The sequence below is a fragment of the Neoarius graeffei genome, chromosome 3, assembly GCF_027579695.1.
Source record: "Neoarius graeffei isolate fNeoGra1 chromosome 3, fNeoGra1.pri, whole genome shotgun sequence".
Taxonomy (NCBI): Eukaryota; Metazoa; Chordata; class Actinopteri; order Siluriformes; family Ariidae; genus Neoarius; species Neoarius graeffei.
In genome coordinates, this window is record NC_083571.1 from 22,997,032 (window position 1) to 23,022,987 (window position 25,956).

At 40.8% G+C, this 25,956-nt stretch overlaps 1 protein-coding gene across 1 annotated transcript in view; it reads left to right on the forward strand.

Moving 5' to 3' along the window:
* rfc1 (replication factor C (activator 1) 1) overlaps positions 1 to 25,547 on the forward strand; it is a 121,225-nt gene extending 95,678 nt beyond the window's left edge. The window contains exons 21-24 of the mRNA XM_060916518.1: positions 811 to 956; positions 3,791 to 4,004; positions 14,151 to 14,339; positions 18,838 to 25,547. Of these exons, the coding sequence (XP_060772501.1) occupies positions 811 to 956; positions 3,791 to 4,004; positions 14,151 to 14,339; positions 18,838 to 18,921 (633 nt within the window). The 3' untranslated portion in view covers positions 18,922 to 25,547. The remainder of the gene's footprint in view (positions 1 to 810; positions 957 to 3,790; positions 4,005 to 14,150; positions 14,340 to 18,837) is intronic.
* Positions 25,548 to 25,956: the final 409 nt, after the last annotated feature.

Below are 25,956 nucleotides of genomic sequence, written 5' to 3' on the forward strand. Positions count from 1 at the left end.
AGGAAATGCTCAGAATACACCATATAACACCTAAAACGGCTTGGTGCCATGCTGGGGGGGCTGTGCCCCCCAGACCCCCCCCTTTTCCTCGGATTTCTTATTTACAATTTCACAGCCTTGAATATGTCGTGGAAAAAAGATATCGTCCATAAAAGAGATAGCGGAACAGTGTCCGGGTTAGAAGAAGTATATTCTTCAAAGCTGCATTTTCATCTAATTTTTATAGCTGAATAATTTTTTTTGCCACTTATGTCATTGATTACAAAATATGCCATCAAATAGATACACATTATTGTTAAATTCTGTTGCTTTTCTATGTTAAATCTATGTAAAAAATGTGTTCTATAGCATCTTTAAATGTTAAAATCTCAACAGCTTCAGGGGGCTTGCAGCCCCCTTGACCCCTGCTGATAGTTTCTTACCGTACATTCCTCTATTTTTTTCAATTACTGCTGGGATCCCTGATTATTATAATAATGGCTTTTTTCGTGGTATATTAGATATATTCCGTTCAGCAACTTGTCTTCGACTCATTCAGTATCATGCTAGCTGAATGGAATATATCTGATATACCACGAAAATCCCCCAGCCAATATTATTTAAATATGTATCTTTTATATATGAAGGAATACAAATTTTTCTAGTCCAGTGTAATAGAAACGGCCTAAGTATTATGACTATGTGGTTCTGATGGTGATTTGCCCACTTAAGATGAAACTCATTAAACTGGTGTGAACTGATGTAGATCAGAGAATTAAAGTTTTTTTTTTTTTTTAAATATGTATTCTGTGAACTGTGTGTATCATCTAGGCAATCTATGCCAGCGTGCTGCCTGGGGAATTGATGCGTGGTTATATGAGTCAGTTTCCCGCGTTTCCCAGCTGGCTCGGGAAGTTCTCATCCACAAGCAAACACAGTCGTGTTGTCCAGGAGCTGTCCTCACACATGAGTCTGAAGTGAGCACCTTACATGCACACACTCGCACTCGCACTCTCATAGCCATTTGTGGTTCCTTGTTGGAAATGTACATATGACCAAAAAGTCGTCATCACTGGGTTCTGACACACTTGTACCACAGTGCTGCCGAATGTTTTTGGTTGTCAGAAGGTGTTAATTTGATGTACCAGTAGGTCTGAGGGTGGTGCTGGCTCAATGCGTGCGTACGTTATTGTTTCTATAGTAACGACTTGCACAGGGATTTGTATTGTGGATGCTCCACATAAACAGATGAAACGTGTGTGTAATTGTTTCTGTGGTGAAGTTTTCTGGAAGAACATTTTATTATCCCCCGCCACGAAGTGCACAGGGGGATATGGGTCCGTCTCAGAAACTAAAATTTTCTAATTTTACTATTTTTTTTGCATTTACCTAACATTCAATGTTTCTTTTATCATGTTTAATAAGAATAAAGATAATATCTGGCCTCCACTGTGGAAAACGTTTTTGATTACAATTCAAATGCTTTTGTAAAATTGATTTCCATATAAAATAACTGCATCATGAAGAATTAAAGCCCCTCCTTCACAGATGAGTGAAAATATTGAATAAATTTCCTCTTTTTGATTGCTTGGGTTAAAAATGCCAAGTTATGATGACTGAATTGATTATTCACTTAAATATGAATAATATGATACATTTTGGGTATTTGATTTGGCGAAATAGGACACACTGGAAAAATCAAGAACGCACCGGAAAGATGAGAATAACGGCGGTGGTAAAAGAACAGCGACTGTACCGGCTGAAGGTCGCGCGGGAATCTGCTGCGGCGCGCGAGCAACGGGACATCACTACCGCACCGGACGGAGCGGGGGCGGGGCAAAATGACTGGCCGTAGATTCTATCAAAAGTTCGATCTAAATTGACCATGGTTGCAAAATGCTGGCCAAAAATACGCAAACACTACGAAATATGAAAGTAAGATGAAAAAGAAGCATTCTATTGCCTTATACTGCAAGACTGAAACAAAATAAAACTGCCAAACTCACCTTTTCAGTGATAACGTCCGAACAGATGACCCGCGTAACAGAAAGACCGCAAATGGAAGCGCGATCAACTTCTAACTGCTGGAGTGGAAAATTCCATTCTACACATGCAAATTGTTAATGTGTGTCCTTCCCCGCACACAAATAACACGCTACGGTAAAAAATAGACCACAACTCATTTTATAGCTCAGAAATTCATACAAGACCAGCTACCATCGTAACATATTCCGTGAGAAACATATTCTATACCTAACTTTCAGCTTTCATTTTAAAAAACAAAATCGCAGATTTATAACTAAATTTTTATATGGCATAGTGATTTTAAGTTACTACTTTTGGTGAGGTCATGACCTTGACCCTGAGGCTTTCCGTTTAGATCAAAACACACGATCGTATTGGTTTTGGGTTTGCGGAAAATGGAGTTACAACGGTGATCAAATATTTTGCACGATGTTTTATTCCGGTTATGATTATTCTGTAAGCACGCCAATCCTTAGGTGTATAAAGTTACGACTTAAAATACAATTAATGATAACTGTAGACTTTTCAGTGGACTACAACCTTTTTAAGGCAATGCGATGTAGTCAACCGTTTATCATGTCCCGGATTAAGCCGCCGTTTTTCCACAAATTTGCAGAATTTTTGCCAAATTCTGAATATTCACATCAAAGATTTAGTTTTATCTGTATTATTTCTTTCATCATTTTATTTCAAATTAAAACCAACATCACCGTTCAAAACCGTATAGTTTATTGACTGAGAGTATATTTATTTAGTGGGGCACCCCCACAGTACCCAGTTTCTGAGACAGACCCATATAGGAATGGAGTCTGTCCGTTTCAATCTGGACAAGTTTTCTCAGAAACTGCATAGGCTACATCAATGAAACTTTGCGTGCTCATGTTACTCTTCATGATCTAATTTGAGTTCGAAAATCATTTACGAGAGATGATTATTTTCAGAGTTATGGCCCTTGATTTTTGTTATTGGACTTTGTAGGAGTGGATAAGTTTTCTCAGAAACTACATAAGCTACATCAATGAAACTTTGCATGCTCATACTACTGAAAAAAGCTGGGTAGCGTTTTATGAAGGTGTCGTAGCACTTACGACATCATAAGTCAAGATTAAAGCAATGGGCTTATAAGGGCGCAAGTGTTAAGGGGCCTTCATAAAATGCGCATGGCGGGCGATAGTGATGACCATGTCTTCTTTTTATGGTTGTCAGCATAATCACTGCTTTGTTACAGTCTAAGGTGATACTGTAACTTCAGGACAGATGTTTACGCTGTATAATTTCTTTGTAACTGGAGAGAAGCGCAAAAAGAGAGGCTAGTGAGGGAACAACTGTATGTAGCTGCTGTAACACAAGTGATAATCGGAAGTGGCTTGTTTCACAGATGAGCCACTTCATTAAACACGGCTATAAACAGATAAGCAAATTGCTCTCGTATAAGTGGAATCACACACCCGGTTATTGAACCTGATGGTTTTCCTTTCACCGCACACCTTGTCATGTTAGTGTATGGATTTTCCTTATGATGTAAAACGCGTACAAATGGACGAAAGCTGAGCGTAGAAATCGGTCAAACGTGGAAGCTAGGTCAAGATCATTGCAAACTCTCTTTACATTAAAGTTTACGTAATAACATGTAGTTTAAGAAGCATGTCTTGAAGTCAGTTCTGAACACTTGTCTTGACGCAATCTGTAGTGGCAGGTGTTCATTATCTCAGTTTCGTAACAGCTGAGAAAGGAAAAGGAGATTGCTGTGTTACCTGCAATCTGAGTCATATTTCTTTCTCTGTAGGACACTGAGCAGTAAGGAAGCAGTAAATCTAGACTACCTGCCCTACCTGCGTTCTGCCCTGCTGGAGCCTCTGCAGTGTCGTGGGACAGACGGAGCCAGTCAGAGTGTGAAGCTCATGGATGACTACGACATCATCAAAGAGGATTTTGACAGCATCATGGAGATCAGTACATGGGGTGGACAGCCAGACCCGTACTCCAAGCTTGACTCCAAGGTACGAAGATCTTCTAATAAAGGTTTTCTAATGTTTCCTCGATTTTATAAGTCGTACACTTCTCGTTTCAGGAACGTGTTCTGCTTTTATAGCTGCTTTCAGTTTCATATACCTTTTATACATAAATAAACATTTCTTTTACATTTACTGTCAGTTCAGAAATTGTCACCTTGGATAGATGGTGATTGAAAAATAATCTCAAAAACACATTTTTAATTTTTTTTTTCTTGCTGTGAGGCGACCGTGCTAACCACTACACCACCATGCAGCCCATGTCATAGCAATATCTGTCCGTCCATCCATCCATCCATCCAGCCCTCCCTCGAAGGGTGCTCACCTTCTGAAATCAACTCCTCTCACAATTTTTGGAGGAATTTCACAAAACTTGGCAGGATTCTTTGTTGTTTGTCGGTAATATGCACACTGTAATTGCGTTAAATTGGGTCACATTTTACCAGAGTTCTAGCCCTTGATTAACAAAATTATACTTTGACAATTTCATGAGTGTGTTTCACTTCTGAAATCACCTACTCTCACAATTTTTGGAGGAATTTCATGAAACTTGGCAAAAGGCTTCGTTATGTGTCGTTATTATGCATATTGTTATTTTATTCAATTCAGTCACATTTTACCAGAGTTACAGCCCTTGATTAACAACCTTGTACTTTTGACAATTTCATGAAGGTGCGCTCGGCTTCTGACATCAACTCTTCTCATAATTTTTGGACGAATTTCTCAAAGCTTGGCAAAAGGCCTTGTTATATGACGGTAATACGCATATTGCAATTTAATTTCGTTTGTGAAAATTTTCCCAGAGTTTTGACCCTTGATTAAATAACTTTGACAGTTTCATGAGGGTGTACGTTCTTCTGAAATCAACTCCTCTCACAATTTGTGGAGGAATTTCACCAAACTTGGCAAAAGGCTTTGTTATACGCATATTGAAATTTCGTTTAATTTGAGCAGATTTTACCAGAGTTATGCCCTCGATTATTAACCAACTTGTACTTTGGCAATTTCATCAAGATGTGCTTGTTAAATCAGAAATTGTCACCTTGGGTAGATGGGTGAAATGCTGATGAAAAATAATTTCAAAAATAAATTTTTATCCCCCGCTAGCCGAAAGGCCCGAAGGGGGATTATGTCATGGCGATGTCCGTCCGTCCCAGGAAGGGTACTCACTTCTGAAATCAACTCCTCTCACAATTTTTGGAGGAATTTCACAAAACTTGACTGGATTCTTTGTTGTACAGTGAAACCTCATGTTACGACCACTTCAAAATTACGACCACCTCAAAATTACGAACAGTTTTTCACGGTCCCGATTGCTTGCTTATATATTTCATTGGTCGCGGCCTTCAATAATGCGACCACCTCAATATTGCGTATTACGACCATTAATTTCGGTCCCACCCGTCAAATCAATGTAATTAAACCTCAAAAATACGCGCCCCCCCCGTGTCAAAACACGGGGCACAAGAGCTTTCACGACATCCGGTTTACGTCATGCCGCAAAATTTTTTACGTCATGCCACAAAATTAAGATCGACTTGTACGGCAATGAGTAGAAAACATAATGAGTTGTCTTTGAAAGAAAAAATTGATCTGATGAACGAAAGTGCGGGTAAAAGTCAGCGTCAGCTAGAAGAAAAGTTTGGAATTGGCAAAACGCAGGTAATCTATGCAACGAGGTGTGAAGTGAGCTTTAGTAGATCGATTTAAATAGAAAAAGTTCAAGTTGTTAAGTGTCATAAGGCCACACCAATTTAATTAGTTGGTTCTCGGATTTTTTCAGGAAAACTATGAAGCGAGCGGGCAAAATAAAATAAAAAAAAATGCTCTGATGGTAAAATTAGCTGTGGAAATAGACCAGACAATACAGGCAAACCAGTAAACAGAATTTCAATATACCTGTCAGAGATTTTACGCTTCTGTTCGCTGAATATCCTAACAATCACAAACACAGGCTTTGTAGGATTCCCCTCCACAGGCATGTTTCTTCCATAAGTCTTTATCTAAAGTGAAAGGGGCGATTTGATTGGTTTTCGGCGCCACGTGACCTCACGTCACGTGACCTTTTCTGTTGGCGGGAGTTTGATTTAGATTTTTTTTTTTTTTCATTTTGCATTTTTTTCAAGCGGCGATTCCGAGAACCAACTAATTAAATTGGTGTGGCCTAATTATGAAAGAGTATTCAGAACGAGATTTCAGTTTCTTGTTTCAGTGACTTGTGTAAGTTTGCTGTATGGTTTACATTTAAAAATAGTATGGTTTTAATTATGATTAATTCTATTAAAGTTTATTAAAAGTTTAAATGAAAACTTAGTTATATTGTTTTTTACATGTTCAGAGCCTAATCTAGGGCATGTAATACACGATAATACGCGTTTTTTATCTGTCTGTCGCACATCCACTTTTTGGGCACGAGAGTGATATTGCGTATCTATTCATTTTGTCGCGCATTTATAAGTAGAGAGCGTGTAGTCGCATTTTACTGAATCTTGTGCGTATCAATTTGTCAGCACCAGCTAGCAAGCACTGCGGTAAATACAGCGTTGTTTAACACACCAATCGGAAAATATCGGAAAGGACCGAAGTATTCCGAATGGTTTATTTAGCGGGTAAAACAGTTTTGTGAACTATTATATCATTGGTCACTGAACCGGAAGACAGTGTATCTCAACCAATCATGTGAAGTGTTTTAAAAATACCCAAAAGCACATGGCATATCTGTCTCATCCAAACATAACATTCAGAGCCTCCAGGATTTCGCAATTTGCAACATCAACGCAAATTCAACCAATCCCCGCGAATTCAGGGCGGTGTTGCAATTCTATCCAATCACCGCAAATTTCCCGCAAATTTGACCAATCGTTGGCGTTGTCTTGCGGTGACGTTGACAAACTACCTTCCGCCTTACTTCCGTATATACGTTCAAGAGAAGCAGCATGTGTGCAGTGTTGCCAGATTGGGCGGTTTAAAGTGCATTTTGGTGGGTTTTGAACATATTTAGGCTGGAAAACGTCAGCAGCATCTGGCAACATTGCAATGAATAGGCTTAAATTCTGTTACTGAAAGTGTGTTATGTTTACAGTGAAGCACTGTGTGCACTTTATTTTTTTTTTTACTTAAAAATTAATGGCTGCCAACATTTTTGCCAAAATGGTATTTTATTTTCCATTGTTTAGGCAGCTTCAGCATCATACTGAGAGATTCTGTTCAAATTGTTTTTTTTCTTCTATGAAGCCTGAGCCATTTATTTTGTTAGTTTATAATTATTGTTTAATTTAGTCTTCAGGAGAGACTGCCTGCACACAGTACTAGTATTAATAGTTTTTTTTTTCCTTACATGAAAGCTGAGGCATTTATATTTTAAGGTAACTTCATGTTGTGCTGTGAGGTTCTCTGCACTTTAACTTTTGAACCAACAGGTGCATTTGGATAAGTAAAGCCTATTTTTCTGCATTTTTGTAGTCCTGGTAATCTTACACATTCTACATGATTGCTAGTTTTTTTTTTTTTTAGTAATTTGTTTAATTTTTCTTGTTGAAAGTTCAATTTAGTATTATGTTAATGATATTCTAAAAGTAAAGATTAATAAAACTGTTCTGTTTATAGATGTACTCTTGAAAATCTCTACCAGTGTATTACTTATTTTTCTGTCCCCACTAACTGGAACAAATGAGGGATATTTTTTTACCCATGTTAATATTTTCTGTCCCCTGTTTCTACAACTAGTGAGGGATCTGTCCCCTATTTTCAAATTCCTAGATTAGGCTCTGATGTTGTATTACATGTACATTTGTACTTGCTAGACACACAAACCGCACACATGCTATACTTTTTGTTTAAATTTAGCTTGTTGATTTAATCATTTATCAATGAAATACAATAAACTAGTTCATAAATTTATTACATGTAATACAACAGTATTAAGAACATCATGCATGCACGTTGCTATGCAACAGCTCAGCAACTGTCAGTATATCTTGCCAACTAAATATTAAGACCACCTCAATATTAAGACCACTTTGACCTGGTCCCAATGGTGGTCTTAATATCGAGGTTTCACTGTATGTCGGTAATATGCATATTGCAGTTTTGTTCAATTCAGTCGCATTTGACCAGAGTTATGGCCTAGTTCCAGCGGGGGATATTGTGCTCTCAGAGCACTCTTGTTAATAATGACGCATGTGTAAGAGTTATTGGTACCTGTAGAGAACAAAATCTAACTGAAAGTTGTTTGTATTTGTATAACTTTTTAAACGTCACATAATTGTTTTGGTGCTCTTAAACAGTCATCCATGATTACTTCTTTCACTGGGGTATAAATATAAGGTGAAGGTGACGCTAAAGCCAAATTTCCTACTCATTTAGCAACATGAGGAACATTTTAGAGAATACAAATGAAAAGTATGTTGACCTTCATAAATCAGGCAATGGTGGTTAAAAATGGCCAGATACCGAAAGAGTGTATTTTGCCCCTAGTCACAGTGAGGAGGATTTATTTGCAGAAGATGGTAGCATTTTCAGCTCGCAAAGTCTTCAAAAAATAAGAGATCAGCTTCATGCTGAAAGAGAGCCTTTTTAAACCACAAATATGCACCTGGAGTTCGCTTGATGCGACTGGACCATTTTGGTCAGATGAGAGAACAAGGTAGGTTTTTGATGAATCTGTCGTCCTGCGGGTTGTTCTCCCACCCCCAAAGTCCCTGGGAACCTTGTTTTAGGATAGATCGCATCATGGACTCCATTAACCCTTTGATGCAAAACATGGGTCAAGAGTGACCCGGCTGAGTTTTTATCTTCAATATCTTTGCAATAAATTAATTCCATCATTCAGTATTCAAGGTATTCCTCAATTAACTTGTTTTTGATCATCATACATCCTTATTTTATTTTTTTCCTTTCTTACTTTTTGAATAAAAACCCTTTTTGTATCACTACCCTTCCAATGCACAACATGGGTCAAAAACGACCTGCATTCACTTTCCAGGTTATTTCAAATCAAGTTTATTTGTACAGCGCTTTTAACAATAAACATTGTCGCAAAGCAGCTTTACAGAATTTGAACGACTTAAAACATGAGCTAATTTTATCCCTAATCTATCCCCAATGAGCAAGCCTGTGGCGACGGTGGCAAGGAAAAACTCCCTCAGACGACATGAGGAAGAAACCTCGAGAGGAACCAGACTCAAAAGGGAACCCATCCTCATTTGGGCAACAACAGACAGCCTGACTATAATATTAACAGTTTTAACAGGTATAACCCTCAACTGTCCTCATGGGGCCGTCCTTCACAGGAGTGGGGCGATAAAACTCCGACCAGACACAGGGCACCAGGATGGATCAAGCAGGTCAGAGGGGCAGAAGAGGCCAGCATCTCAATCCCAGGATCAACATGTAACTCAGAGGGACAGATGGGGGGGGAAGAGAGAGAGAGAAAGAAAACACGTTGTTAGGTATGCCCTAAAAATGACAAGTATTAAGTCTGTGTGGTAGGCTCGCAGAGACGAGAGTCTTTACATCAGGCATAACACACAATGGCATGTTAATATGGTAAAAAATATATCATGACCTGCTCTGGCTGGATGCTTGATTGGGTGATGGGAGCACACTCCTCAGCAATGATGAGATGCAGATGGGACCCTTAGGCCTGGCCAAGACAATTCAGTTACATTTCACCGGGTCTGGGACATGCGACAGAATGTCTGACGGCCGATTCCCTGCAGGCTACGATAGCCAGTCGAGGTCCCCACCGTCTCCACCAAAAGATTTCCTGTTGACTCCATGTAACTCAGAGGGACAGATTTGGGGTGGGGGGGGAGAGAAAGAAAACACAGGTGGTTAGGTATGCCCAATGTCACCTGAATAAGTAGGAACAGTATACATATTGCACCGAGTACAAGCAGGGACTCCGGCAACTAACTATGACAGCATAACTAAAAGGAGAGAGCCAGAAGGTAACACAGGCATGAGGGAGCCCCGGGACATAAAGCAGCCAGCCACTACACCGTCAACAAACTCGAGTGAGCAAGCGAGTGGGGACTGACAGCATCCATACATCCCAGTTTACCAAAACACTCTGTCTGAGGACCCTCCAGATCTACTCCTTTACCTCATAAACACCATTAACACAAGGCTTGACTAAACAGATATGTTTTCAGCCTAGACTTAAATGCTGAGACTGTGTCTGATTCCCGAACATTACTTGGAAGGCTGTTCCATAACAGTGGGGCTTTGTAAGAAAAGGCTCTGCCCCCTGATGTAGCCTTCACTATACGAGGTACCAGCAGATAGCCTGCACCTTTTGATCTAAGTAGGCGTGGCGGGTCATAGAGGAGCAGAAGTTCACTCAGGTACTGTGGTTATTTCATGTATGGCTGAGTGTTTCGATGATATACTTTTGAAATAAATTCATTTTGTCATTCACTTTTCCAAATATGCAGTAAATATCTTTTTTGTTTAGCACAAATCATCATTTTTATTTTTCCTTTCTGGCGGCACTGTGGTGTAGTGGTTAGCGCTGTCGCCTCACAGCAAGAAGGTCCTGGGTTCGAGCCCCGTGGCCGGCAAGGGCCTTTCTGTGCGGAGTTTGCATGTTCTCCCTGTGTCCACGTGGGTTTCCTCCGGGTGCTCCGGTTTCCCCCACAGTCCAAAGACATGCAGGTTAGGTTAACTGGTGACTCTAAATTGACCGTAGGTGTGAATGTGAGTGTGAATGGTTGTCTATGTGTCAGCCCTGTGATGACCTGGCGACTTGTCCAGGGTGTACCCCGCCTTTCGCCCGTAGTCAGCTGGGATAGGCTCCAGCTTGCCTGCGACCCTGTAGAACAGGATAAAGCGGCTAGAGATGATGAGATGAGATTTTTCCTTTCTTAAGTTATGAACAAGCACAGCTTTTGTAATTCTACATCAAGTTTACACACATGGGTCAGAACTGACCCGCATGCATTTACTCCAGCGTTTGGTGGGAACTGTGAATTGTGCTTGTGTCAGACATTTCACAGCTCAGCACAGCGCCCTTTGCCCGTCTAATACATGGAAGTAATGTTTTTCAATTGTTCGAACATTACCTTCGAAAAAAATGGATTATGTTTAGGTTCCCTTGAGAGTGAGTAGATTACTTGTCAGAAAGTTACAAGTAATTACTATTAGCTACCGAGCTTTTGACATATTCTACTTTAGTTAGCTAATTTTATTGTAGTTGGCTTAGCTAACGACATAGTTAATAAATAAATAACTGGCCCCATTCACTGCTAAAGTAATTACTTGAAACAAATTATTATTATAGTATTAAGACATTTAATTTTAAATCACACTTGGATGACCCATGTGTAGTAATATAAAAAGTATTTTTGTTTATAAAGTACGAAAGAAAAAATTAAATTAATGATTTGCGGTAATTAAAAACAAGATATTTAAAGAATACTTGGAATATTCAGTCATAAAATAAATTGATTTCAAAAGATAGAGCAGGGCGGCACGGTGGTGTAGTGGTTAGCGCTGTCGCCTCACAGCAAGAAGGTCCGGCGAGGGCCCCATGGCTGGCGAGGGCCTTTCTGTGTGGAGTTTGCATGTTCTCCCCATGTCCGCGTGGGTTTCCTCCGGGTGCTCCGGTTTCCCCCACAGTCCAAAGACATGCAGGTTAGGTTAACTGGTGACTCTAAATTGACCGTAGGTGTGAATGTGAGTGTGAATGGTTGTCTGTGTCTATGTGTCAGCCCTGTGATGACCTGGCGACTTGTCCAGGGTGTACCCCGCCTTTCGCCCATAGTCAGCTGGGATAGGCTCCAGCTTGCCTGCGACCCTGTAGAAGGATAAAGCGGCTAGAGATGATGAGATGAGAAGATAGAGCAAAGAAAAACTCAGTCAGCATGAAATAACCTGGAAAATGAATGCGTGTCATTTTTGACCCATGCTGTGCATCAGTAGGGGTGTGCATATGTTTTGCATCAAAGGGTTAAGCACCAGAAGATTTTTGATGAAAATCTGTCTGCCTTTGTCAAGAAGCTACACCTGGCTCATGGTTCGATCTTCCAGCAAGAAAATAATGTAAAACATGCATCCAGATTCACATTAAAATGCTTCAGTGACTCCAGACTCATGCTTCTGACATGGCCGTCCCAGTCCCCTGAGCTAAAGCCCACTGAAAACCTGTGCAGTGAGCTGAACAGGAGAGTCTGTGTGGAGGATGTGCAGAGATTCTGTACTGAAAAGTGATCTCTGGCTCCTTGCTCTCGTGCCGTTAAGTGGGACATGTAGTTTTGTTGCCAAAATAGCTTTTGATAACGTTATTTAAAAAATTATTTGAATATGCTCGAAGCAAAGTTTACATTTCTGTTGTATTTTCTGGATGAGATGATGATTTAAAGGAGTGTCTATTTGCACCCAAGTGAGAATAGTCACATGGCAGCTCTTTGGCTGTTTACAGCTGGTTCGGATTAGGGTTTGGGTGTAAATAGCATTGCTGGCTACGGACACCTCGGTGCTTGTTTTGTCTCTGGGTGGAGCTATAGCCACGTTGGCTAGCCACACTGAGTACAAATAGCTTTGAGTTATTTTCATAACACTCTCTCTCTCTCTCTCTCTCTCTCTCTCTCTCTCTCTCCCCCCCAATCTTTACCAAGAGTGCTCATAACTATGTGAGCTTTGTTTTATATAAATGAATAAGATAAAAGAAAAATGTGATGGATTGATTGATTCAATCAATCCATCACATTGACTATTTTTATGCATACTTATATATTTTTTTTTTTTATGTATACATGTGTGTATATATACTAGGGATGTTAACTGATGACCGTTTGACCGATGGTTGACCGAATCAACGTCAACCGGTTCTTTTTTTTTTTTTTTTTTGGTTGTCGGTTAAAAAAAAAATCAATCGTTTTGAAGCTGCTGATTTTGGAGCGGAGAACCTGGAATTCTGTGTTGTAAACGCTTGGGGCATGCCATGCGGTGTAAGGACAGCAGCTGACAAATCAGAAACACCCATTCAGTCATGTCCCGCCCCAGTTGAAGACAGCTGCCACTCGGCGAAAGAAAAGTCTCAAAAAGACTTTTTAACTTACAAATTACTATTCTGTTTTTTTTTTTTTTAATTATTATTAGAAGGCACATCGAGTTTAGTCCTGCCTTGGCCAGTGCATTCTGAAAGTATGTTTGGGTCTGTAGCCAACAATGCATGTTATTGCAGATCATATCTCTCCACACAAACTAAAGGCGCAGATGCCGACTTTTGGAGGGAAGGGGAGAGAATTAAATGACAGCGGTGTCTGGAGGGGGAGTGACAAACGCAGCTTTTATGTCTGTGAGCCAAGTCGGTGATGGCTTCAGAGCAACTTCAATACCATGCAGTAATGGCGTGTTGATATTGGTAACGGCGTTATAACGATTGTAGCTAATTAATTAGATTACCCGGCGTTATAACAGCCTTTATTTTAACGCCGTTATTCCCATCACTGAATGTTATGTACTACTTCTAGCACTTGACTTTATTTTCAACGCCATCATGGCGAACTGAAACCGTCTCTAAGCTGGAGCCATTTGTCCTCCGCTCCAATACAAACCCCTCGACATCAGTGCCGCGTTTGACTAAATGTTTCGTGCTGTAGAAAAGGTAATGTGAGTGGAGGGCAGCGACTGGGACTGAATGTGTGGATGCTTGCGGTTAGATTTAGAATAGATTCTAATAATTCCAATTCTAGAATTTTAAACTCATAGGTTAACCGACTTTAACCGGCTAATGAGGCTCGATGGTCGGTCAAGATATTTTTTAGTTTTCGCCATCCCTAATATATACAGAGTCTACCTGTAATGTGCAATTTTTCCGAGCCTCTCAATAAGGCAATTTTTCTATACTTTTTCATCGTAGATAATGCAAATAGCCTTCTGTATTTAATCCTTCGTTTGTCTAATTTTTATTTCAGTTTTATTTGTTATCTGTTTGACATTTTCTTGCTACTGTAACACTTGAATTTCCCCGACGTGGGATGAATAAAGTGAATCTAATCTAATCTAATTGATTCTAAGTGAAATTTTTAAGGCTTACGGTATTTGTTTACTCGGACCATTGCTGTTTTAAAAAAAAAAAAATACAGTGCAAGTTTGAGTGCAGTCACTGACTTGCCCTTTTCTCTGCAGGTGAAGGCTGCGTTCACACGGGCCTATAACAAGGAGTCCCACTTGATGCCGTACTCCCTGCAGATAGTAAAGAAAGGTCGCAGAGGAGCAGTTGACACTGATCTGGCTTTAGACCCTGATAATGACCTCCAGGGACAGGATGAGGAGGAGGAGAAGGAGGAAACTCTTACTACGGATGCCATGATCAAGGTGAAGTACAAAACACCAATATCGGGTTCAGTGCTTCATTACTAACTTTTGACTATTAACATTCAGTATTTATTGTCGGTTTTTTTAAAAAAAATAAATCGATTTGAAGATGTTCTCTACTGATGTTATCATTTGTAGAGTAATTGACACAGGAACTTGTATGGTGGATTCGTACGGTGAGGTTTTCTGCAAGATGTTTATGAATCACTTTTGGAAGGGAATCTCCAGCGTTGTCCAGGAATAAAGCTGTGACTTTTTAAGTTGTTCAGGATTGTCTTCAGGAAGGCTTTGTGGTTTCTTGGTAATATGACGCACTGCATTTTTGCCTTGGCAAATTCAAGAGAGGCTGGTGAGGGAATGACTGTTTATGGCTGTTGTAATGGAAGGGAAAGTATCAGGAACTAACTTTTGTTTTTTGCCGACATTTAACAGCATTTAAACAGGCCCATTGTCGAAGTTTAAAAAAATGTAATCGATGTATCGCTGTGGTATAAGAGGAGTAAAACACATCGGGGTAGCAAGAGTAGCTAAGACTGCATCAGAGTCAAATGCCCCACAAAGCTGCCCGATATGATTGGAGTGGTGGGCAAAGCTGTTGGCACTCGGACTGTGGACATTCAGAACTTTAACCACAAAATGGTTGTTATCTCGGAGCAGCTTTCAGCTTTGCAAGGAATACGTTTTTTGGAGATCAATTTGAATTTGAATAGAATGGACAGATATGGACGAGCGGTGTGGACGTGCAAAGACTGCGTCTGGAAAGACCAAACAATTTATATCTTATCGACATTCGGCTCCCTGAGACAGCACCGGCCTCGGTTCAGGCCGTTGCTGAGGAAACATTTCCCCCTGAAGGTCACTGCCAGGAGACACTCTCGCATTCCTTCTCTAACTTTCCGCGGTCGCCATTTTTACCCCCAGTGTGACAAGCGGGTGCGTGACCAGTGCCTTCATGGCTGCAGGAGCGGATGGCTGCTTGCTTGCGCTGGATTACCTCCTCCCCTCCCCCCTTACCCTGATTCCCCCCCTCAAGTCCTGTGTTTAAAGTGCTGATGACACGAACATGACTCTATGCAATTTCTTAAATAAACTATACAACATGGCAAACATGTTAGATTTCTGTTATAATTACGTGAAAAGAAGCTGTTGTTACGCGAATATCCAACTTTTAATTGCACAGCGCAAGAAAACTGGGTCCGTGGCTCGCGGCCATGTTGTGACGTCAGCGGAAGAACACGCTGCGGTTCACTGGCTGTTCTACTCAATGGAAATGGCGCATGAAAACGCCGGTGAACTTTCTAGTGCTAGCTCTTCAACAACCAAATACTGGTACTTTAAGCAGTGATCATGATGGCATGATTTTATCTGATTTTAAATAAATGAGATTGATAATAATGTCACAACTAGTACATACAAACTCTGCAGCTTCTGATTCAGCAGCTGCGTCATACTCCGCAAAAACATCAGCAAGAACCTACAGTATAAATGGAAATGCAATACACTAAGCTCAAATGACTTTTGGAAAGTATAATTTCTAAATTTTTTCTACATATTCTTGAAGTCGGTCATTGGGGTACTTGCTACCGTTCCCTAACAACGCATGGCAAAGGGTAAAGTGTAATGTTGCTACGAGTACTTGCTAAAGCCTCCGGTGGAAGATCCTCGATGTGCTGATAAGACATACAGTTCTATATAACACACAAGTGTCACGATAATCACAGAACAGATGCAAATTGTTAAAATACCTAATTTTTAAGCAATCATGTATTGATCTCTTCCGAATAGAATCTATGATAGCCTACCCTCTTTACCCTTTGCCTCTCGTTGCTAGGCGGAAGTTACATGAAAGCCGCAAGCTTTCACAAGCAAATACATGACTGATATCACACCGACTTTATGATTACATTTATGATTATCATGAATGTGTACTCTATGATGTGTACTCTATGAGCGCTCTGGAGCGAGTCACTTCCAAGATGGCCGCGCAGACCGCATGGTTACTATTTTTAGCATCATGTCGGAGCACTCTATAGCTCTATGTACTTTTAGCTTATGTCGTTTCTCAACACATGTTCTGACAGTTGGACTGTCTTTGGAGGAGTCGCCTTGTCCCAGGCGACTGCTGGATCCGGCATAGCTACTAGTAGACCCCCTCCGGAATACTGTAGGCACTGCTGATGGTAGCAGCACACGTTTGTGCTGAACTGCACACCCAAGAGATTCTTTTAAGCTGGGAAGGGTGTCAAAACAATCCAAATCGAAGTGTTCAGAGCACAGGACGGATGTTGGTGAGGGCTCCCACTTGTCACGAGTGCGCCTGACTTGCTTCACCCACTTCGCATGCAGCTCGGGATCTCTGGGAAACTTGAATAAACTTACCCCATCCTTGTGGGTTTTGGAGCAAAAGCCGGCAACACAACGCGAAGGCATAATAAATAAATAAATATATATATATATATATATATATATATATATATATATATAAATAATAATGTATAATAAAAATACTAATAATGATAAACTGAACATCTGCCGCATCAACAACAAACTGGTAAGTTAGGAGGAAGGTTCTTTCGCTGACGTCATATAGCTCCTCCTCCTCTTTCGTCTCCTGGGTGCTGCAGCCCCGTCAAATTTGCCCAAATAGCCGCGTTTTTTATCATAACTTGTAAAATAGGCACCTTCGTGAATTAATATATGGATCATCGGGAATTACTTTTTATGTTATAAAACATCGCCAAAGATGTCAAAAACGTGTCATCAGCACTTTAAAGTGTACTTGTGTTGTTGTGTGCTTATGTGCAAAGGTTTTTTAAATGTTCCCACACTGTACTCCTGACAGGAGCATAGTGGGGGGGGTGTTCTTTTTTTTTTCCTTATCTCTCCTCATGTTCTGTTTCCTTTTTATCTTCATCCCTGTCTTCCTGTCCTGTCTACCCTATGTCAATTGTATGTTGTATATGTACGGACAGGTTGACGGCTAATTTCACTGGTACATGTGACTAGTGACAATAAAGGGCATCATCATCATCAAATCAGTTTATTTGTATCGCACTTTTAAAGTATCTGTAACTCCTCTAAACCGCACACTCTTCCTTGTACAAAGTAACAATCATTATGTTGACTGACCACGTGTTTCAAGCCATAGTTGATCCAAAAGGCCATGAATTATGGAAAATCAGCTGATTTTCATGGAATCTGCTAAGACTGAACTGGAGGATCCCAAAGGGGTGCATGACGTCACACGTGTAACAGTCCGGGTATCAATTTCATCCCCGTGCACAGCAGTGGTTAGACCAGTCTCGATATGGAATCACGTTTTGGAGAGAATTCTGATAGTGATTGGGATTCTTATAGGTCGGATGAAGGGGCTGATGATTATCAAGGATTTTCCGGAGTAAATGGTTATCTTTTCGAGCCCCCAAGACGAGAAACCGCCAGTTCACGACAGTCCCACTCACTGCCGATAGTGCACCACCAGCCAGAGAGAATTGGAAACACAGACTGGTTTGTGGATTTTTATTCGAAGCTGGCCACTGCAAAATATAGAGAAAAATATTATTTACATGTACCTCGATAAATATACAAATATCTTTAAAACGCACACTTATTCAGTGTAATTACTGAAAGAAAATATGAAGTGGGCGATAACAGGGGAATCGACAAACTTTCCAAATGTCAGCTCAAATGCCTTTTATTAAAAATGGGTTTCTTTTATGCTCCAGTAATTCCCATGTGGTCGTTCTGGTGGTGGTGAACACTTGATGAATCAGATTTATTATTAATAGGCAACACGAAATCTGCCTGCTTCGTTTGCACAAACCTCACCCACTCTCGCTTTCGTGTCATTTCTCGGAAATTCATGAACTGAATGTCCTGTTGTATATGGACTTGAACATCCAAACACGATACAGCGCTTTCACAGCGTTATTTTTGTAAGATTTCGGCAAGTAAACAAGCACGGAGTCAGATGAACCGAAATGACCCAGATAACCAGGGTTCCACGCATGACGTCATGCGAGATTAGCCCTGAAGCAAGGCTGCCTTTTTCTGGGATCCGGACGCCGCAATTTATCGATTAGTTTTGTGCTTAATGATAAAATAACGAATAATTAATATTATTTTCCCCTCTGCTTTTATTAATTCATTTTGGTCGTTACTAATGATGTCTGTTCATTTTCAAGCATTACAATAAGGTATTACATACACTGACAGTAGACATTGTTGCAAAGCAGATTTACAGAAAAATTAAAGATTTTAGATACATGAACTAATAAGTTTATCCCTAATAATACCCTGTTATTGATTTATTTTTCTATAAGAGCATGCCGGGTTGTTTTATTCCTTAAAATCTAGAACTGCATAGGAGTGTATTCTGTATAAAGGAAGAGGCGCGTATCAAAGAGTCTGTATTATAGTGTGTTATCTGTGGATGTGTTGTTGTTCTACCACTGATTTCTCTGATATAAATAGCTCTCCTTCTCTCCTCACCCTACAGCAAAAGAAGGCTAAACCTACGAAAGAGGTCAAGCAGGAGAAAGCAGGGGAATCTGGAAAGGGCAAAGGAAAAAGCAAGAAGTGAAACGAGGCCTGCATTGAGAAGCGACGTACAGAAAGGCATATTGTAAAGTAGCGCTCGTTCCTCCTCTCTGTTCGGAACTCTGATAGCAAGCGGCAAAGATCAGACCTTCCGAAGGCTATCGAAAGGTCAGTATTAACAAGCGGAGTGGTGGAAAGACGAGGCATTTTCAGCAATTAAAAACGAGAGGGCAGCCATTCCATCGTCTCGCACTCGATGGAAAGGACAATAGAAACAGGGAGCACGTTCACACACGGCGCTCATTTACATACACAAAGTAAACTTGAAACCATCTCTGACATCAAACGTCTCTCATCTCAGCCCTGAGTCTCATTACACCACCTATTTCTTATTCACTCGCAGATCTTATTAGGTTACATAAGAACTTTGCATAACTGCTCTTGAAGGCTTCCTGAAGATGATGCACATTCGAATGCATTTGAACCCTGAGCTGTAAATATATATGCATAGTTGAACTCTTTTATATATAATTTGACATTTAGTCAATTTGAAGATTATGCAAAAGAACTTTCTTTTTACTTTTTTTTTTTTTTTTTAATGGAAATCTTTCTTACAAACTGACAGTGCGATGTACTGGCCTGTAGCTTCGACTGTATATGACTGGATTTTCAACAAGCAATTAAATTGTGAGTAATATCATGGTGAGTTGGAGTGGTCAGTGATTTCCTGGATTAACATCATCTTTTACAGTTTCTCTTTGGATTTTGCATATACAAGATACTACATAAATACAATAATTGCTCGTTTAATCTGATAGGTTTATCATACATGTACCATCAATTTGTAAAGTTTATGAACCCGTTATAATTTTTTTGTATTTCGGCATAAATATGACTCAAAACATCAGGTTTTCACACAAGTCCTAAAAGTAGATAAAGAGAACCCAGTTTAACAAATGAGACAAAAATATTGTACTTGGTCATTAGGGTGCATCAGTTGCCCCCTAAAAATGAAAAGTTCCTCTGATCATGATGCATTTTTGTTTTTATGGTCCTTTTGGTAAGAAAACACACTGGGTGAAATATTTTGTCAAAAGTTTAATGGTGGCACCAAGAGCTCAAAGTTATGGAAAAAGCTGCTATTTTATGACTTTTATGACAAAATTTCGATCACTTTTCATGAAACATTATGGCACCTTATAGAGTATACCAAATATCTTAGATCCACATTTTTAGTACATATTCTAAATGTATTATCAAGCACAGTTTGAGTTTTAGCTGTTCATTGAATCATTGTTCAACTACTTTTAAACAATACAAATGTATTATGAATCACATTAATGCTTCTCAATCCCTTGCAAAGGTTCTTAACATGATCTCTGGCTCACAAGAAATCAATAAATGGAGTCCAACATTGTGATTCAAACCTTACACGAAAACATAAAATAAGTAGCCTGGCAAGCCAGACTAAATGTGAATATTTAGTCTGGCGTCGCTCGTAGACATTTCTGAAGGGTGTGGGAGGAACAACCCGTTGTCTTTCAAACTGTCTCTGTGCGTATAGGCCAACGCTCTGACCAATCAGCGCAACAGTGACTGTGACGTAGTCAGAGCGACAGAAAGCAGTGGGGGAGACCTTGAAATAAATAATTTTTCAAAATGCGTATTAATTAATAAACAGGTTCTAGATATTAAGAAGTTTGGAGATAATGACCACAAGTTTGGAGTCTGTACCACATACTTAACATACACTCTTTTTTTTTTTTTTTTTTTCCAAGTGTTTTTCAAGGGTTTGCTTAAACTGTTTGAGAGTTTTTATTTTTATTTAGTGGTGTTTGGTGAAATAATTTCCCTTAAATTTTAAATAACGGGAAAATAAGAAACAATCAAAAAGTAATGTTTCAAAGCTGTTTATTAATTCTTCGTACTGCACAAACTAGCCCCATCCTTTTGGCTACAAGCGGAGCCAGCTGGTAGATCAGACTTTTGCCATAGCCGGTCGGCAAAACAGCGAAAACGTCCTTCTTGAAAAGGAATGAGCGGAGAGCCTCTTCCTGCTCATGTTTCAACGAAAACTCCAAGTCTAATTCTTCTAAAACTGATTCCAAAGCGGAGTCAAACGCGCGCTGTTCACTAGCCGTAGCCATCTTTCCTGTTGCGCTTTCTCCAGCGTCGCGCAGCCTTGTCGTCACTCCTGCAAAAGCCCGCCCAAAGAATCCAAACAAAAACCTTGCGTTGTGATTGGCGGGCACGATTTGATGCCCGGGGTGTTTTGTTGATATGGTGCGAGGCTAGACCCACTCGTAGGCAAAAATATTTTTGGCCGCTAGGCGGGTGGGTCTAGTTTACTAGGCTATAAAATAAGCGTTTTTTGGCAAAAAATGAACCTCATGGTGCCACCATTAGACTTTTGAATATGGTCAAAAAATTTTACAGGATGTCTTTATTGGTGAAAAGGAACACCCAAACAAAAATGCATCAGATTTTATGAAAGTGAGGGCAACTGATGCACCCTATTGGACATGAGGAGTGAGTGGCAAAAGTATGTGGTGGTCCTTCGTTGCTGAAGAAGACTTGTCTGTGTTCTCATCACGGGGGGTGGGACCTCATATGGCTCCTGAGACCAAATGCTGAGGCACACAGACGCCCACACTTTGTACATCGGTGGTCCATTTTCAGGACTATTGTGGATGCCGTCCTGTGGCGTCTGACCCTTGCAGCGTTGAAGCGCTGCCTCCTATCCCCTTCGAAAGATGTAATCGCTCGGGATATGAGTGCCCTCCAAGCTGTTCTATCAGCAGCCGATAACTCCAGTTGGGATGGTTGGATGCCGCACCATTTGAGGTTGTTTTTTTTAGTGCGCCTTTATGTCTCATCTTGGGCCTTCCTCTTTTCTGTGTGCCCAGCTTCAATTCCCCATACTGTACGTTAGTTGTCTGGGGATATGGTTGTCAGACATTCTAATAACATGGCCAGTCCAGCAAAGTTGGGACTTCAGCAGAATTGCTTCAACACTTGTGCATTGGGCTAAGTCCAACACCTCCTGGTTGGTGACTCTGTCCTGCCAAGAAATATTCATGATTTTACGTAGTGACCTCATATGGAATTGCTCAAGCTGCTTGATATGTCTGCGATACAAGGTCCAGCTTTCGCATCCATAAAGAAGTGAAGAGAGTACTACGGCTTTGTAGATCTTGATCTTGGTGGTCAGTTTGATGCCTTTTTGTTGCAAGACCTTTACCCTAAGTCTCCCAAGTGCCTGGCTTGCTTTTTGGATCCTGGTTGTGATGACTTTGTCCAGGGGTCTATCTGCAGAGATTGTGCTCCCCAAATATGGGAAGTGTTCCACACATTTCAGTTGTGTTGTGTCTGTGATGATGTTTGGCAAGGGCTGTGTGGTGTTTGGGGCTGGTTGTACCAGGACCACTGTTTTTCCTAGGCTGATGGTCAGACCAAATACCTTTGACGCTTCTGCAAAGCGGTCCACAATCACCTGTAGGTGGTTCTCCTTGTGTGCCATAAAGGCACAGTCATCAGCAAATGAAACTTCCTGGATGAGTTTGAACCTTTGCTTTCAGTATCTGGTGTGACCCCCTTGTGCGGCAATAACCGCAACTAAACGTTTCCTCTAACTGTTGAGCTCATCAGCTTGGAGGAATTTTATCCCGTTCCTCCGTACAGAACCGCGTCAGCTCTGGGATGTTGGTGGGTTTCCTCACATGAGCTGCTCACTCAACATTTCTATTGGATTAAGGTCAGGACTTTGACTTGACCATTCCAAAACATTTATTCTCCTTTAACCATCCTTTGGTAGAATTTGTGTGCCTCTTGCTGCATGACGCACTTTCCCTTGAGATTCAGTTCACGGACAGATGTCCTGATATTTTCCTTTAGAACTTGCTGGAATAATTCAGAATTCATTGTGCCGTTGATGATGGTAAGCCGTCCTGACCCAGATGCAGCAAACATGCCCAAGCCATGATACTACCACCACCATGTTTCACAGATAGAATAAAATTCTTTTGCTGGAATGCAGTGTCTTCCTTTCTCCAAACATAACACTTCTCATTTAAACCAACCTGTTGTATTTTGGTCTCATCCGTCCACAGAGTTTTTCCAATAGCCTTCTGGCTTGTGCATGTGGTTTTTAGCAAACTGAAGATGGGCAGTAATGTTGTTTTTGGAGAGCAACCTTGCAACCTGCCATGAACACCATTATTGTTCAGAGTTCTCCTGATGGTGGACTCATGAACATTAACCAATGTGTGAGAAAGAGGCCTTTAGGTGGGGTTTACATTAGACCGTATCAGCGGATCATCAGATTAACATTTTTAAAACGATTAGTCCCACTCACTGCCGATAGCGCACCACCAGCCAGAGAGAATTGGAAACACAGACTGGTTTGTGGATTTTTATTCGAAGCTGGCCACTGCAAAATATAGAGAAAAATATTATTTACATGTACCTCGATAAATATACAAATATCTTTAAAACGCACACTTATTCAGTGTAATTACTGAAAGAAAATATGAAGTGGGCGATAACAGGGGAATCGACAAACTTTCCAAATGCCAGCTCAAATGCCTTTTATTAAAAATGGGTTTCACAGCAACACCAATACACGATTCGCGTGCACACAGCAACACCAATACACAGATACGCTCGGCTCCGCAGGCATCCTGCGCTCCAAATCACTCCGCCCTGAACAGCGAGTGCCCTCTGGAGGGTGCGCACTCCGGCCCTGCGCAGCTCACAGAGCGCGCGAGTGAAGTGCACGAGCCACGATTCGGGACTGAGCCGCTGTGTGTGTGATCTCAGCGCATATCACTTACCACTTGCAAGTGGAAGGATGGCAAGCCTAAAGACAATCATAACTACACAATGGGCAGTATTTGCATCAGTATTTGCAGTATTTTCATACTTTTATACTCTTTTTAATGAAAGGTGATACAAGGCGGAAGTCCGCGCCGTTTTTCAGCAGTCGCGTCACATGACCAACGCCAGCGAATCAGGAAGGTGGATGTCACAGTGATGTTGTCCAATGACGACGCCAGCTAGAGCTCAGCACAGCGTATCCGCGTATCTCAATGTTTACACAGCACCGGAGCTGACACGATCTGGATTGAATACGTGGACCCTGGCGGATTCCCGTTTCCCGGCGTTTCCAGGCGGTTTAATGTAAACGGACAGTGCATCCGCGAAGAAAACGAGACAGATACGGTCTAATGTAAACTTGGCCTTAGTTGCTTAGAAGTTACCCTCATGGACTATTACACACCTTGCTCTTGGAGTGATCTTTGATCATCGTCGACTCCTGTAGAGGGTTAACAGTAATCTTGAATTTCCTCCATCTGTTGATGTCTATGAGCATCAACAACTTTTTCTGAGGTCCTGAGTAATCTCCTTTATTCGTGCAAAAACATGTTGTGAAGATCAGACTTTGATGGTCCCTGTTCTTTAAATAAAGCGGGGCATCCACTCACACCTGGTTCTCATCCCACTGACTAAAAACACCTGACTCTGATTTCACCTTCAAATTAACTGCCAATCCGAGAGGTTCAAATACTTTTTTGCCACTCTCAGATATGTAATATTGGATTATTTTCCTCAATACGTAAATTACCAAGTGTTAATGTGTCTCATTTGTTTAATTGGGTTCTCTTTATCTACTTTTGGGACTTGTGTGAAAATCTGTGGTGGGTTTCCCAAAAGCCTCTTAAAGCTAAGAGCGTCTTAACTAGGAGAGAGAGCGTATTCATTGTGCTGCTCGCTGTACCATTTAATGATGAATTTTGTGCTGTGATGCTTTTGGGAAACTTAGGCCTGATGTTTTCGGTCATATAAAATTTTTTTTTTTTCGAAACGATTCATGAACTTTCAAGCACCACTATAGTTAGTGACTAGAGACCAGTCAGTGACTTAATCAGTAATCATGTAGTAATCACTCTGATTTCAGCATTTTTTAAAATTCTTTTCCCCACCACATTTTAAAAAGCTGTGCCCAAATATCAAAAAGACTACTTATAAACTACTTCGATCTAAACAGCCTATAAACTACCAGAAGTCCAGCGTCAAAGCACATCATCCCCCATCTACATGCGGTGTTGTGATCGCTCATTAACAGTGAAGTGCCTGAGCATTAAAGTCATCGCTGTGGAAAACATGGCTGAATTATTTTTGTTTCACCCTATTTTCATCTCATCTCATTATCTCTAGCCACTTTATCCTGTTCTACAGGGTCGCAGGCAAGCTGGAGCCTATCCCAGCTGACTACGGGCGAGAGGCGGGGTACACCCTGGACAAGTTGCCAGGTCATCACAGGGCTGCCACATAGACAACCATTCACACTCACATTCACACCCACGGTCAATTTAGAGTCACCAGTTAACCTAACCTGCATGTCTTTGGACTGTGGGGGAAACCGGAGCACCCGGAGGAAACCCACGCAGACACGGGGAGAACATGCAAACTCTGCACAGAAAGGCCCTCGCCGGCCACAGGGCTCGAACCCGGACCTTCTTGCCGTGAGGCGACAGCGCTAACCACTACACCACCGTGCCGCCTTCACCCTATTTTAATGGAGTTAAATTTAAAACCATTTAGTTTTGATTATAGAATTATTTTTTTTCTAAGTGTTGTAATAAAATAATAAACATTTTTATTGTAAAACCTGTATCAAGTCTGATTTTTCTTTCTCACATGGGATTACTTTGTTTAGAATTTGGTACCTCTTGCCACTCGCTAATTTGTCTATAGCCTACACTATTCTTGAGATTCGGTTCCCACTAAGCACCAACACTGGAGACTCCTTCTGAAAATGCCAAATAGGTATTCTGGCTCCTCATACAACACTTCACCATGTGAACAATATACTGTACATGTTTTTATCCCCCGTTGGCCGAAAGGCCCGAAGGGGGATTATGTCATGGCGATGTCCGTCTGTCCGTTTGTGCCAGGAAGGGTACTCACCTTCTGAAATTAACTCCTTTCACAATTTTTGTAGGAATTTCATGAAACTTGGCAGGATTCTTTGTTATATGTCGGTAATACGCATATTGTAATTCCATTCAATTCAGTT